Source organism: Falco biarmicus, chromosome 14, assembly GCF_023638135.1.
Source record: "Falco biarmicus isolate bFalBia1 chromosome 14, bFalBia1.pri, whole genome shotgun sequence".
Lineage (NCBI taxonomy): Eukaryota > Metazoa > Chordata > Aves > Falconiformes > Falconidae > Falco > Falco biarmicus.
In genome coordinates, this window is record NC_079301.1 from 14,928,122 (window position 1) to 14,942,672 (window position 14,551).

General features: G+C 45.4%; 1 protein-coding gene across 2 annotated transcripts in view; it reads left to right on the forward strand.

Moving 5' to 3' along the window:
• MAMLD1 (mastermind like domain containing 1) overlaps nt 1–13,493 on the forward strand; it is an 83,605-nt gene extending 70,112 nt beyond the window's left edge. For both annotated transcript variants that reach the window (XM_056359848.1, XM_056359850.1), the window contains 3 exons: nt 9,313–9,459; nt 10,946–11,027; nt 11,272–13,493. In XM_056359848.1, coding sequence (XP_056215823.1) covers nt 9,313–9,459; nt 10,946–11,027; nt 11,272–12,290 — 1,248 coding nt within the window. In that variant the 3' untranslated portion in view covers nt 12,291–13,493. The remainder of the gene's footprint in view (nt 1–9,312; nt 9,460–10,945; nt 11,028–11,271) is intronic.
• Nucleotides 13,494–14,551: the final 1,058 nt, after the last annotated feature.

Here is a 14,551-nt window from a genome sequence, read left to right on the forward strand (position 1 = left end):
ATATGGCCAGCTTTTATCCTGTGACTCAGTCATGGAACAAACTCACCGTTCAAGATCATCTCCTTTAGAGGTGGCTTGGGAGTTCACCTTTGACGATCCCATTTTCTGCGTCTCCTTCTGACAAATTGCGTGCTCACAGGCTCGTGAGCTAACCGTCCGCTGCGTATCCAAAAGGACTCTTGCTTGTGCAAGTAAACTCGTGGGAGGCTTGTGTGCCGATCTGCACGGCGTCCAGCCAGGTGTGTTCGCAAGCAGGGCTCCGTGATGTGCAGTCTTCATGTCTAGGACTACTGCGGCTATTAGAGGCACTCAGATAAAAACTCTCACGTGTTTTTGTGAGCCAGATGGCTGCATACAGCAGAGCATATCTCAGAATCCACTACATCAGCCCAGTAGTTAATATTCCAAGTGCCAAAAGATACACACCTTGAGTTGGAGATTAGAGCCAGGACCTTCAGTCTGCTGTTGCCAGCATCTGCAGCCAGCGACCGGGGGGCAGACTGACCCCCAGAGCCAGTGTTGATTATTCTCAATCACTCAGTTATTCCCTGTTGCTTTATGGGTGTGCTAACGAAGACTCAAATTAATTTACCCTGTGTTTTTTGGAGGGTTTTTTTGTTGGTTTCATTTGGTTTTGCTGTAATGCATAGAAGCAGTCTTTGCTTCAGAGAAGATGCTCCAGAATTTATGGATTTATGGCAAGTCAAATCTGATCTGAGTAGAAAGTCCATGTTCCGTTTTCTTTGTTTTTAGCTTGGAACATTGTGTGATGCGGCTGAAAATCTTCCCTTACCGGTCTGTTGATTTCGATGAATGAACCCACATATACCTAGTGATGTTTTATTATCACTCACCCACCATAGGGTATATAGCAGCTGGTAATTTTTGTGCATTGACTGCAATTTTTTTTCTGCCTGATGGAAAACAGAGTCGCTCCAAGCATATGCTAATGCTTAATGGGGGGGTCCCAACTTCTGACCCACAGCTAATATCCTGCAAGTCACTTGAAGCTACCAAGGATTCTTGAGCTGGTGTTCAAAATGCCTATGTTATCAGCAAATAAACACCATTAATTGCTTCTAATATGTCATGATGTGGTTAAATGACAAGATCCTTATTAATTTGCATGTATATCAGCCTTTTCAGTGTGTGTGAGGGGGAGTATGAAGTGGTAAAATTATTTAAAATTAGTGGGGAATATTTACAGGAAGGCATAAAGAACTGTCAGTTGAGGAAAGCAGCATTTTATGTTCTTGTCCCGGATGACCTTGCTCCAAGGACAAACCAGAGCTTGATGAAATGAAGCTGCAGATGGCTAGTGATCTCAACTCTGTAATAATGAAATGACACAAGAAAAAAATGAGACATCTACAGTTTGTAAATACAATCTGAATGGAAGGGGAGAAAAGGAATTTTTAAGGGAGATTGAGTTGACTTGGTTACAGCAGTTCAGCTTCGGGTGTTTTAATAATAATTTCCATTTTAAAAAATAATGGAATTGCTCCTTGTTCCCCATACTCAAGGTCACCTTAATACATTTTTCTTTTTTAACATGTCAATACCTTGGTTTTAAAAATTTGATCATGAGGACTACCTAGTCACAGCCTTCTTTGTATCCATTATTTTAGCATGTTATTTATCACTGCATTTGGTTTTGTAAGTTGTGGTGCTGACTTCTGGCACCTGATCGGTAGATGATCTGACACAACCATTTTAGGTGTTTGAATAGTTTCATCTGTTAGGAAAGAGTCAGCTTGTGAGAGGTTTACTACTGAAAAAGTGATGTGATACTTTGCGCCAGACCATGCTTTGTTTATGCACGTACATGAGAAATCAGGAGTATATACTGTTGGGTTTTGCATGTGGGCAGGTTTTCATGCAAAGGGCTTCTCTGAAGCACTCAGGCAGCCAACTGCTATTGAAAGTTAACGAGACTCAGACATCTGCCTCTGCAAATTGAACCTTTGCATGAAAATGAAAAAGAAATTAATGGAAACATTAACTTAGAGAAATATAGGGATTCACAAATCTCTGTGATCCAGACCACTTCACTGTAATTTGCAGAGCTTTTCAGAAATGGGCAGGTAGAAAACTGTTTTCTCCCATTAGCTCAAGATTCCCTGACTTTCACTTTATTAGAGTGAAATCTTCCCCCCCCCTTTTTTTTTATCAGATCTTTTCTGCTCTCAATACATAAATTCACCAGCCAGTTCTCTGTAGCAGCTTCTGTGGGTCTTGAGCTAACCCCGCTCCTTTTGAATCTCATCGACACCTCTGAGAGCATGCCTTGACATAACACAAGGATTACTTGAGTCAAACCACTTTATAGATACAAGATGTTGTAGTTTGTCATCACAGCTAGCGCAACCTTGTAGAGACAGGCAGAAGGACTACCAGCCGAAATTGGGTGAGATAAATACAGTTTTAGATTATCTCATTGAATTTATAGGCAAGCTGCCCTCCATGGGAGCGAGAGCATGGTGTCACGGGTTGGAGAATCATGATAGCTGTACAAGCCAAATATAAATATTTTGTTCTTTGCAGAGAATTCAATTTTAGATCTTGACTGTATGTTATGTAGACAGGTATAAAACACCCATCTCTGCATTTTGGGGTGTATACACATAAAAACAATAACAGATGCAGTTTATATTAAAAGCATGGTGGTTCAAAAACTGGTGGGAATGAGTCCAGCCCTAAAGCGTTGCTCTCAGGTGGAAGAAAAGTGTGTTACCACCACAGGTACCCAGGTCCCATTGCCATCAGGAGTCTGGCAGAGCCTCCGTGAGTCTCCAGTTACCCTGAAAGCTTTGCCTTTCACTCAGGATGGTGGAGCAAAGCTGTTCTCTGGGCTGCCTTCACCCACGGCCTGGGAGTTCACCTGGGCCAAAGGATGCATTTGCAGGGGAGCTGCTGTTGCTGGAGTCTTGACTGTGCCTCCTTACAAGCAGTGCAGTCCCATGGAGAGTTGCGTGTGTCTGTGATACACCAGCTCTCCCATTCATGTTGTGCCTCAGGCTCTTGGCTGCTCCCAGAGCTATTGCCCATGTTCTCTCTAACAACATGGTGCTGGTAACAGCATCACAGTTTGATTTCAACTTGCCTGCTAAAGGACGTATTTCCATGTAAAAGAAAAATCGCTGTTGCAGTAGTTCACTCTGGATTTTCTGTCCTTCCGTTGCTCTGATTGCTGCTGCTCTTCAATGGCATGTTTTGATGGATGAAACCAGCTCTGAAAATATGGGTAGTCTTTGCACAAAAGCTTTAACTAATTTAATTATTTTTTTTTAAGAGGGGAAGTGGACTCACTTTCCATCTTATTAAAATTCTGCGTGCATTTTTAAAAGCACTTTGGATACTTTGATAGGATTTTGTTCTGTTTTGAACAGCAGGCAGTACAAGCACAGCTATAGGGAAATTAGCGTTTCGTCTGCTTTGCTTGAAGGGAGGAGATTCTAATACTATTGCTAGCCAGGTGTGGTGATCTTGTCATTACTCCTAGCAAAGAAGGAGAACTACCTTTGAAGGAAGCTGTACATGCTCATGCCGTATGAAAAGGAAGAAAAACTTAAAAGAACTTTTTTTTTTTAAACAAAACCTTATACCCATGGATCACTAACAGTCTTCAAAGAAAGCCTTTTCCTGACTGACAGCCTCCAAGATAAGCTCAGAAACTTGAGTCTGGTATTATTTTACATGCTTGTATATCACATAAATGGGTGAAAGATGGGTAAAAACAAGATCAACAGAGCTGCACAGTTTGTGTTACCAATGTTCATACATTGTGTTAAAACAAACATGCAAACAAACAAAAGCTTTGGAGCGTTTCTGAACTGAAAGGCTGTTTTATCTTGAAGAGCATCTCTGAACTGGGAGCAGAATAGAGGAGATAAAAAAGACAGAAAACTTCCAAAGAGCAAATGGAGAGTTCTGTTAAAGGCAAGAAGCAGAGGCAAGAAGCATATCTAACCCCTGACTTCTACACGAAGGAAATGATCATGGCATCTCACAGCCATCACACTGTTCTGTGGGCTGACACAGTCATTCTGCCAAACCCTGACCCTGGAGTTTGTTTGTTTTGTTCGTATGCATTGGCCAAGCAGATTCCCCATCTTAGTATCTACTTGGACTAACAGCTGTGGAGGCAATGATCCTCCTTTGTAAAGGTGGCATCGAGGTTTTCTATGGGACCACACAAGGTTACTAGACACTGGGAGTCTTATACGTGGCTTCTCCATAGGCCTAAACATGGCACTCTTACAACCAGGAAACTCTTTGTGTGAGGTCACTTTAATGCTATTAGTGTTTTAATTGCTTAGTTTGCGGTATTTGTAGAGTCGTCATGCCTAGCAGGCTTTGTCTTGGACTTCAGAGCAAAGTGCTGAAGGAGAGGCAGCGCACCTATGAGAGAGGAGACGATGCACTGGCAGGCGGGAGCTCAGGGAAACGCAGAGGCATTAGTTTGAAACTAGTATTTGCATTTCCTCAGCAGAACTTCCCATACATTACAGATGTTCTTAAAATACAGAACAAAAGCTGGTTCATGAAACTTCACCCCACCCCTAGAGAACAGCTGTCCCCGCAGTGAATAGGGATGCCCCTAGGGTCCGCGGCCGAGTAGCCAGGGCATCGGCCGGTCGGTGGCACAGGCTCTGCTCCAGTCCTGTAGCCATGGTGTCCCTTTCTGGTTTGGTGTGGCTTTTGGGGGTTTTGTTTGGTTGTTGGGGTTTTTTTTACTGTGTGAGGTCTTGGTTAATTCTTCAAGTTATCTTTGGTTACAAAAAACAAATGGTGGAAAAAGCAGTTTGTCCCTTTCTCGTATTTACAGCAAACATCCACCCTGGGCCACCCGTTCCCTTAGGTCCTCTCCTTTTTGCTGGGGTGCTGTGGCTCGTCTCAACAGCCCTTCTGTTTTAAGCTCTGTAATTACTGGATTCAGCTGGATACCCCATTGCAAGTGGAGGGAGTGTTTCTGAAATCAGCAGTGTCTTTTGAAATGGAATAAACTTTTTAAATGCAGGTACTATATGCGTTTTTAATTAGACACGTTTCCGTTTTTCCACTACTGCTAACGCTTTCGGTTAGGAAGTGCAGTTCTTCCCCGACTCTGTAAATATCTACCAAAATTTGCAAAGCTGCCTGTCTCTCTCTCAGTAACCTTGCTGTGACCTGGTTATCTGCTAGAACCACAAAGAATTCAGTCTCTAATTAGTCCATCTGTTAACTATTGAAATTCATGGCTTAGTTTTATTGTCTGGGTCTGTAACATAATGCTGAATGGTCTCACCTGGCAGCTTATTTCTTATAAAGCAAATGTGCCTTTCCAAGAGCCATTTTGGTGCAGATAACTGTCTTTTCAGCATTGGACAAATGACTCTGTCTAGCAGCCTGCAGTCCCCTTCATGCCCTCACTGAAATAAATTGTACGTCTCCAATAGCTTTGGGCTTAAGTCAATACAATTTAACATGTACATTTCTTTGTTATACTCTTTGGAGTTACACCGTAAGAGCAGATGGGAAAGTTTAATAATGATAAATGAGTTTAGTGTTTTTGCATAGTCCTAAAAAACAATGAATGCTCTTTATTAAAGATTAGAGGGATTTTTACATATTTGCCAAAAAGCGATTAAAGCTCTAGCTCAGATCCTCAGAAAGTCTTGCTTTTAAATTCTTTTTGGACTGTTTGTTAATGAGGATTCAGAGGAATTAGGGGCCATAAATTTCTTCATTCTCACTTAAGTGAAGCCATAGTGATTACTGGATATATAACTAAGTGCCGAGGACTGGAGTTTATCAACGGTGTTCACACAAAACAATTCATCTCCACACTTATTTACTGCAGTCGTGCAGCTTGTACGTAATCAGATGATGGGGCTGCGCAGGTCGAGCTCATCAGTGGATTTTTAGAAGGATGTAGATTCATAAATATACATGGTAGCTCCCAGAAGGGCTGTTCGTACACTTTCCATTAAGTGGTTGCCCAAATGTTTTGTTGGACCAGACCCACGCTCACCACAGCCAGGCACAGTAATCTGCAGATGCATTTGCCCAGCCTGAACAGCTCACCATTGTGCACCGGCTGGGCGGCTGGGAGGGACTGGTTTCGCTGCGCTGTGCAACCGCTTTCACAGTTACAGTCAGGGGTGAAATACTGACACAAGCAGTAAGAATTCCTGCAAACCCGGAACCTCATTCTTTTCTCCTTGCTCTTGAAACTAGTGCATGAGATGCTAAGTCAAAACACTGAAGTTACCCAAAGCGCCTTTTTGAACAGAAATTGCTACATTGGAAAGCTCGGGGAGAGCTGCAGGAGCTCAGGGCCTGCTGCGCGATGGTTTGCTTTAGCAACAGAAAAATGCTCTCCAGTTCCAGGTCTGCGTGGCATGCCGTTGGGTTAGGGATTCTGCCCATTTGATGTTTTAACATGAGGTTTTGGAGGGAAAAAATGTCAAAACCCCCTGATACTTACATGCAAACATATATTTTTAAAGAGGAAGAGTAAGAATCTGCCATAGCCATCTGTAGCCTCCAGTGGGCTTACAGCTGGTTCAGCCACATGGCCCTTTGGGTGTGAACACCCGCTTCCATCCTTCCCAACTTCGACACTAGAATCCTCCTCTCCTTGCTGTCTTCCTGGATTTTAAAATGGGATAATCCAAACTATAGACAAATTAAGATTATGGCTTGTTTGGCTTCGCCCTACTATGGGAAGGAAAGTGATTTTTCTTGGGAAGTGATGAAAAGGAAAAATGTTTGAAGTTCATTAACCTTTGGTACAGATAGCAGTGTCCTTTAGACTACACCAGAGCTATTCTTAGTCATGACGTTTAAGAGGTTATTTTTTATTGTAAGAGAATACAGTAGTTCCCACTAGTGGTGAAAAGAGAGAACTTTTTCCTTTTTTGTGTTTGTTTGTTTTGTTTTGTTTTGTTTTTTGGCTATAACCTAACTGTGAACTGTGGAAGGCAAGATTTTGAATTCATTCCTTGTCTTCCCATCTATGCTGTTTTGTCCTAATTTCCCCAAAAGCAAAATTTATATCTATAGATTGTTTCTTTAGTGGCTAATTAAGTGTTATACAACTTCGCTCTGAAAAACTCAGCAACCCATTCTGTCTATTTGCAAATGAACTTTGCTGATTGTCATTATTGCTATAGGGTGCCTGCAGAAAATCCCATATAATTAAGCTGTTGTACTGCCACAGCACAAGAGCCGCAATTGGTAATGTGATTTACACTTCTTTACCATTAATAATATGGAAAAATCAACGTTATTTTCTTGATGATGTTTGGGAGAAATTAGAATGAGGTGGACATGATTAGGAAAAGAGACTTTAATGTTATGACTTGTTAATGCAATAGCCCTGAGCAAGACATCAGAATGATTGTCCTTGCACTAAACTCATTTGCTTCAGTAAGCACAGACCCTCTCTGCACGCAACAAGACAAGTTTGGAGGAAATTGGATAGATGGCAGGGATTTTGGTGGTATGAACATTTCAGTGTCTTTTCTTGTGCAGGGTACACAAACTGAATCCCTCCACTTTCAAATATTCCCCTAGAGGCAATCTGCATTATTCAAAGCTTAACTATGGCTGCAGAATCCTGTCTGACATGAAAGCAGAGTGCTAGCTTTACATGAACTTCCATATTTACATCTGTAGTAAATCATACTTACTTTATTCCTCCCCTTCCTCTTTTTCTGTGGGAGAGGTGGAGTAAAATGGGGAGGAGGGAAGGGGGAGGATGAGAGATGTCCAGCAGAATTGTAAAGCAAAGCACCAGTAATAAAGTCTAGTCTTATGAGACTGCCCATGAATAGGAATGATAATGAGAGCAGTGATGAGCTGCAGGTTTGTGTCTTTTAGTAAATTATCTAGCAGGCATTTACATTTCATCAATTGTGGTTTTGCATAATAGACCGAAGTGCTACAACAAAAGGAGGCACCATAAAAATGACTAATTTCAGTGACCTTCTTGGTAATTGCTCTTACAAAGCATATCTTGGAAGGCGTTGGGTGATTCCTCATGGTGAAGCTGCTGTGGAAAGGCGCCCCAGGCCCGAGAAGCTTGCCTGGTGACAAATGCCTCCCAAGGCTTTCTTCTGGCCACTCTGAAACATGGCTCGTATCCTGTTTTCTCCATCTGAGCATGCTTCTAATTGTCAGATGTCAAAAGGGAACAACCATTTTCTTCTTGCTTATCTCCTGATAACATTGATTCTCAAACAAAGGATGTGGGCTTCCATTCTGAAAACAAAGGAAACATGGCCCAGTTAAGGATGCTGGATATAATATACATACTTCTCCCTGCCAATAATAACAAAACATCATAAATAACGTAGAAGCTGGATGTGAAAATGGAGAATGGGGAATACACTGGTACTGCTGTTCCTGGGTACAGCACTTACAGAATCTTGTCCTCAGTGAGGCCCTGACTTCTTCCTTTGTTTTCCTCTTGTATTTCCCTGACCACCTGCCAGCTCCTAAAATGTTTAGACTTCAATATTTTTTAAATTCTTTTTCCCTTTTGGGCTGTGTCTTCATCGTGTTCTTGTGAATTTTTTCCCCCTCTTCTCCACACAATGCCCTTTCGTTGGAGGCAAGTGCTCAGCTGGTGAAGCTCAACTCAGATCTTTCCTTGAGGCCAGTTTACACCGGCCAGGAATCAGGCCCACTGCATTACTGATTTGTGCCTGGCCATGACCTGACCCTGCATTTTTCCATGTTCTCCTCTCCTTTCACAATTAGCTCTCTTCATTGGTCTGATCATGGAACCCACAAGCACCACTTTGGTCCCATGCCCACATCTTCCTCATCTTTCGGGGTCCCTGGTTTGATGGCACCTTTTCCCCTCCTCTGCTTTTAGTTTGCTGTTTTCCTTTCCTGTAGGCTTCTCCTTTACATTCAGTTGCCAAATCCTACCCTGATGCAACTTTTCTTTCCTTATGTCTTTCAGTGTAACAGTTGGGGAACTGGTGGGAAATGTGATGCTTTACTCACATCCCTTCTGCCAGCCAGGCAGCCATGTGACTCCAGTAATGGTAGTGAATCAGTCCCATAGCCTTGGGCTAGTCACAAAGAATTTTGGATTAACGTTTTGTTTCTCTCACTTCTTGTGCCGATACTCAGAAATCTGAGCAGTCCCCTGCCCCTCACTGTCCTCCCCGTGACATGCGGGTCCATGTGAATCCACAAGGTGTTTTGGCCCTGGAACAGCCAAAGACTGGAGAGAGGGCATCAACAGAGAGGATAAGGGTTTCTGTTGTTATCTCCCTGATAAGATTATTTTTCTTTTTTCATCTTTCTTGGCAGGATCAAAATCCTGGAATTGTTGCCAGACTTCAGGAGCCGGGCTCCATCCCAAGCGGAGGCTCTGTGCCTGCACCAGCCACGGTGAATGGGTACACAATGAGGAACCATTTACTGAAGCAGCAAATAATGAAACGACAGCTGATGCAGGTATGATGCCCAGTGCTTCTGTGGGTTGATGTGCTGTCCACCTCACTGGGAAGGACAGGACTAACTGGAATGGAGAAATCACCAGTCAGCAAACACTAAGGAGTAGTGCTGGAATTGCTGGGTTGAGTCAGACTAGGGCTGTGGTGAATCCAGGATGTCATGCCCAGGAGAGGCCAAGGCCTAGTGCTGCTCAACAAGTCTGAGTGCAGATCTGCCCACTCATGTGCAAGGAAAGGATTCAGTCACCTCCGTATCATTGCCGTCATCCTTGGTCAGTCACAGGATTGGGAGGGAAGATGCAGAGAAGGGAGGCTTGGAGAGTGATTCAGCCCCAGGAGAGATGTTCTCCATGCTTGCCTTTCTTTCTGGTTCCCTGGGGATTCACCACAGCAGATATTAGACTCCAGTTTGTCCTGGACTTGGCTGGTCTCTAGCAACAGAAGTCCCTGTATGAGGTTTGTGATATGCTGCGTGAAGGAGCAGGGATGGGGCGATCCAACAGATCCAGAGTTGGATGAGGCAGTGCTGAACATGTGCCTCTGACTTTCTGAGTGTGCTGCTGGATTTGGGTCAAGGAGGCTCATTTCCTTGGATGGGAAATGAGACAAGAAGTAGCTCAGTAAAATCCTCGACAAAGTACTGTCATGCTCATTGATCAAACTCCCTTTCAAAACTGACTCTACCTCCTTGTCATCAGTTGGCTTCAAGCTTAACTGTGCTGCTCCAACACAGCGGGAGTCAGGCCTCAGCTTCCACCATCCACGGGGAGTTCCCCTGGTCACGGCTGCTGTCCACAGCAGGGATGCGAGTGTGGTGGGAGGTTCTGGGGTTAAATGGTGGGAGATGTAAATCAGGTCACTTGGAAAAAGTCAGCAATGCCTTGCACAGGGAGCCCTGCTAAGGATGCCCGGCTTCCAGTGGCTTGCTGCTATGTTGGAGTTAGAAGTGTCAACCAGTGCAAAAGGTGATGGTGCACATGAGCAGAGCCATCCTCCAGACAGGGTCACGGCCACCAGCAGTCTCCTGTTTGTCAATGTGCCCCTGCAATGCTGCCACAGCTTCTGTTCACCAATAGGCTCTTGGACGTCTTGTGTTCCCGGAGCTGGTACTTCAGAGAACACGTCCAAATAGTGAGCACAAGAGGTGCTGGGGAGACACCAGGATTCCTGCAGCCTCCAGCTGTGCTGCACTTGACTTATAAGCTGGTGAACTGGAGGGTCTCCATGTTCATCCAGTTCCCCTTGGGCTGGCACAGTGTCTGCTGAAGGCTGCGCTTCCCAGGTTTGTCAGGACACCTTTGCAAGAAGGGGCATGTGAGCAATTAAGATCCGGTCTGAAATGAACTGTCTGGGCTGAGTTTCATCAGAGGGGTGTGTGTGTGTGCAGGGGAGGTTGTTAAGATGACAGTGGCCACGCTTCAGGTGTATGCTGCTATTCTTGCTTGACAAGAGACTGCAACTTTACTATTATGCCCCTTGTTTTCCAGGAAAAGCAGAGACAAAACATGCTGGGAGTAACATCTGAGCAGAGGAGTTTGTTTGCGGCTCAGCAGATAAATCAGTTTCAAGGTAAGGAGGGAAATGGTGTGTTATGAAAAGCCTCGAGGAGCCAGGGCCTGGGGTCTAATTAAATACAGGGCGCTAAATGATTCTCAGCCCTGAAATAAAAGCGTTTCACGTTTCATCACATACCCTGACACAGGGGAGAGGCCTATGTAACGAAAGGGAAAGATGGAGCAGCAGCCTTTCAGGGCTCTGCCGTGTTTCGAGGGTGAACACGTGCTCCCCAGCTAACGTGTCTCTCTGTACGCAGCCGTGCAGCAGCCCATCCCCACCGACTGCAGCCAGGTGATGCCGGCTCCTCCGCCCAACCACCGCATGCTGCCGTCTAACCCAGCCATGCTCCAGAGCTCCTTGGGCTCTGGCATGGCCCCAGCCACCGCCAGCCAGAGCAGCGGGACGATGGTGATGATCCCGCACAACCCTGGCAAGCAGCAGGGGATTTTTCCGCCTAATTCTGATTTTAACATCCCACTGCGGCCAAGCCAGAACTCACTGGGCATGAACTCGGGGTGCCAAACAGTACACAGCCACTCCGCTGTGCGTCCAGGAATGCCGATGGCAGGCTTCAGTTCTGGATCCTTAGCAAATCACTCTGCGACTCAGCAACACTTGAGGCAGCCGAGCATGCCAAGAATCCCTAACGTCTACCCCAACTCCTCTGCCCAGATGTGGACGCCAACCACTGTGCCAAGAATGCCAAATCAAAGCCAAATGGATACCAGCATGCAGCAGTTCTCCGGTAACGCTCTCTTCTCCAAACAGAACGTGAGAGCGAGTGCACCGGCTCAGCAGTTCTCCCAGCAGGCTGTAGTGCCGCCTAACCAGATCGCTCCCGGCGTCCAGGTCAGACAGATGCAAAAACTGAGCATGGGCCAGGCTGGCCAGGGCTTGAGCTCAATGAGTAATCAGAACTTGAGACACAATTTAACCAGAGGACCGTTGCCAGCTATGAATGTTATGAAATCAGTGCCACAAGGAGTATCCAGTTTTAACCAGCTCAATCCTGCCTCGGGCCTTGGCCCGCCAAGCTACCCTTCCACAGGCCAGCCGCCCGACGCCTTCAGCAGGATGAGCGCCGCCGCCGAGCTGCCGCAGTATGACTTTGTGTCCCAGCACAGCAACTCCATCATGCCCGCCAACTGCAGCGACACTGACTTCCTCGACTCCCTCATGAAGAACAGCAGCAGCAACGACGAAGAGTGGTTGAACAATCTGACAATGATAGACGACATTTTGGGACAGCACGCGCAAAGCTCCGGACATGTTTAGCCGGGAGAGAAGCAGTCTCATTGTAAATAACATACGTATGGCTTTTGAACGTAACAGACAACCCGTGAAAGCCGCCGCCTCTTTCAATACGGAATGAGTAGACTCAGCCAATTCTTTGCCTGCATCAAAGTTTAATATTGGCAGTTTTTCAGATGACTGTATATATTTGAATATTTTGTAAATTATGTTTTCCTAAACCTTAAATGTAGAAGTATTTATACTTCTTTGCTGGACTGTTTGTAAATAAATCTATGGCATAACTTTTGGTTTTATTATAGGGATTTCATTATACCTTGTTATAAATATGCAAGTAATATTGTTAGTTTCAGTAATACTGTGTATTACAGCATAAAATACTTATGTTTTTGACATAACTTAACACATGAACTAGGGGTGTCGTTGCAACCAGACTAAGCAGAAATCAAATGTGGCATCTGTTCTCCCATACCAAGAGGACAGATTGAAAAGTTGAATTTTAAAAAAAATAAAATCCATAAAAGGAGCTGCTGATTCCCTGGTAGCTCAGTCTTGCAGCCCAATTTCGATATGTAGGTCCCATCCGGGCTCCCAGTGCGTTCAGGGATCTGCCCGCAGAGATCCATTTGCAAGATCCCGGGCACATTCTCAACCCGATACACTCCAGTAGGTCGATTCGACACTGACAAGGCGCCGTCCCGCCCGCTGTCCTGCGGTGAGTGCGTGCCTGTGGTGTCCCAGCCGCTGCCCGGCGTGTGTGTGCCTGGGCACAGCCGGCCGCGCGGTGCTGCCCGCAGGGGGTGACCCGGAGGGCTGGCGCTGGGCGGGCACTGCCAGGCATCCCTGGTGACTGTCCCCTTCAGCCGACAGGTAGCTCTGGTTTGCGCACCTCTGCCATGTATATTTGTAGTGTACAGGTGATTTGTTCCTGGTTTTAAGGCTTTTCATAATTTCTGTTTTAATGTGAGACTTTTTTTCAGGGGAAAAGTCTATAAACATTAATAGTTAATTTTTGATGTTTTCCTGTCAGCTATTGTCCTATGTATATTTAAGAGTCTGTTTATAAAAGATTCACTGTACTGTAAACTTCTTAAAATGTTCATACTTTGTGTAATCATATTTTAATAGTCACATCATACTTCGCAATACATTTGTAATATAACGTCAGCTTCAAGCACAGAATGTTTTTTTCTTCATACCATAATAAACTGCCAGGGGAAAATTGCATATACTTTATGTGCTCATTTCTCAGCTACAACATTTCATACCTGCAGATATTTGAATTAATTTGATTTGTCCAGGATGCTACAATGTCGATCTAATAACATGTACAAATGCCTGTGTGCTGTTAGCAGGAGAAATGGGCTAGATGAAGAATGGAAGCAGGCTTTAATTTTATTTTAAGATGGGATTTCTTAGGCTCACTCTCCTTTTCCAGTGTAATTATAGGAGAACATGAAATTAATCTCTGTCGGGGGGGGGGAGTGTTGTTGCATGGCACGTTAGTTTTTTTAGTGACAGTTCTTGTTTCTAAATGCCTGTATCAGTTGGCCCATCAGAAAATAAAGCGGTGCCCAGCATGAGGCAGCAAGGAGGGCTGGGGGGCCACGGCACAGTCCCACCTTGCCCATTGAGTGGTGCCCAGGAGGGCAGCGGTGGGTACGGCGTGTCCCTCCTCTGACACAAAATCATCTGACGGGAGAGCTAGGGCCTTCCCTGGGGGAGGCGAGGCTGGGGGAAGGGGTAGGACGAAACAGGAAAATTTTAGCAGTCTTAAATAAATGCACAAATAGAATCTGTAGCTATAATTGCCTCGTTTAAAGAGCCAGACACCGCCCCAGCTTCCCATGGCTGGTGGAGAAGACGTGTTGGCGCTGACGCCTGTCCCAGGCACACTGTGGGCACGGCAAGCCTGAGGAATCTCCTGGCTGGGTTGTCCCTCAGAGCGGTCCACGTTGGAGGGAGGGTTTTAGCGAGGTCATCCCGGTTGAGAAGCCTGTTCTCCGGAGCTGGAGGGTAGGAAACAGCTCCTGAGGTCAAAAACGAGAGGAGACAGGGTTTAAAGCAGTCGGGTAGGAGCTCTGTTGGTGGTGCTCAAGTGAGCAGGAGACCCCTCCCAAGCACAACCACCCCAGGCCCTGTCAATGCTCCATGTGGCTTCCCCATGGCACAGGCAAGTCCTCATGGCGCAAGAGGCCCTGAGGGGAACGACCCCTGACTGGCATCACCTCGAGAAAGGCACGTACCTGCGTGGAACCAGGGTGAGGAGGAAAGAAGCCAGTTTT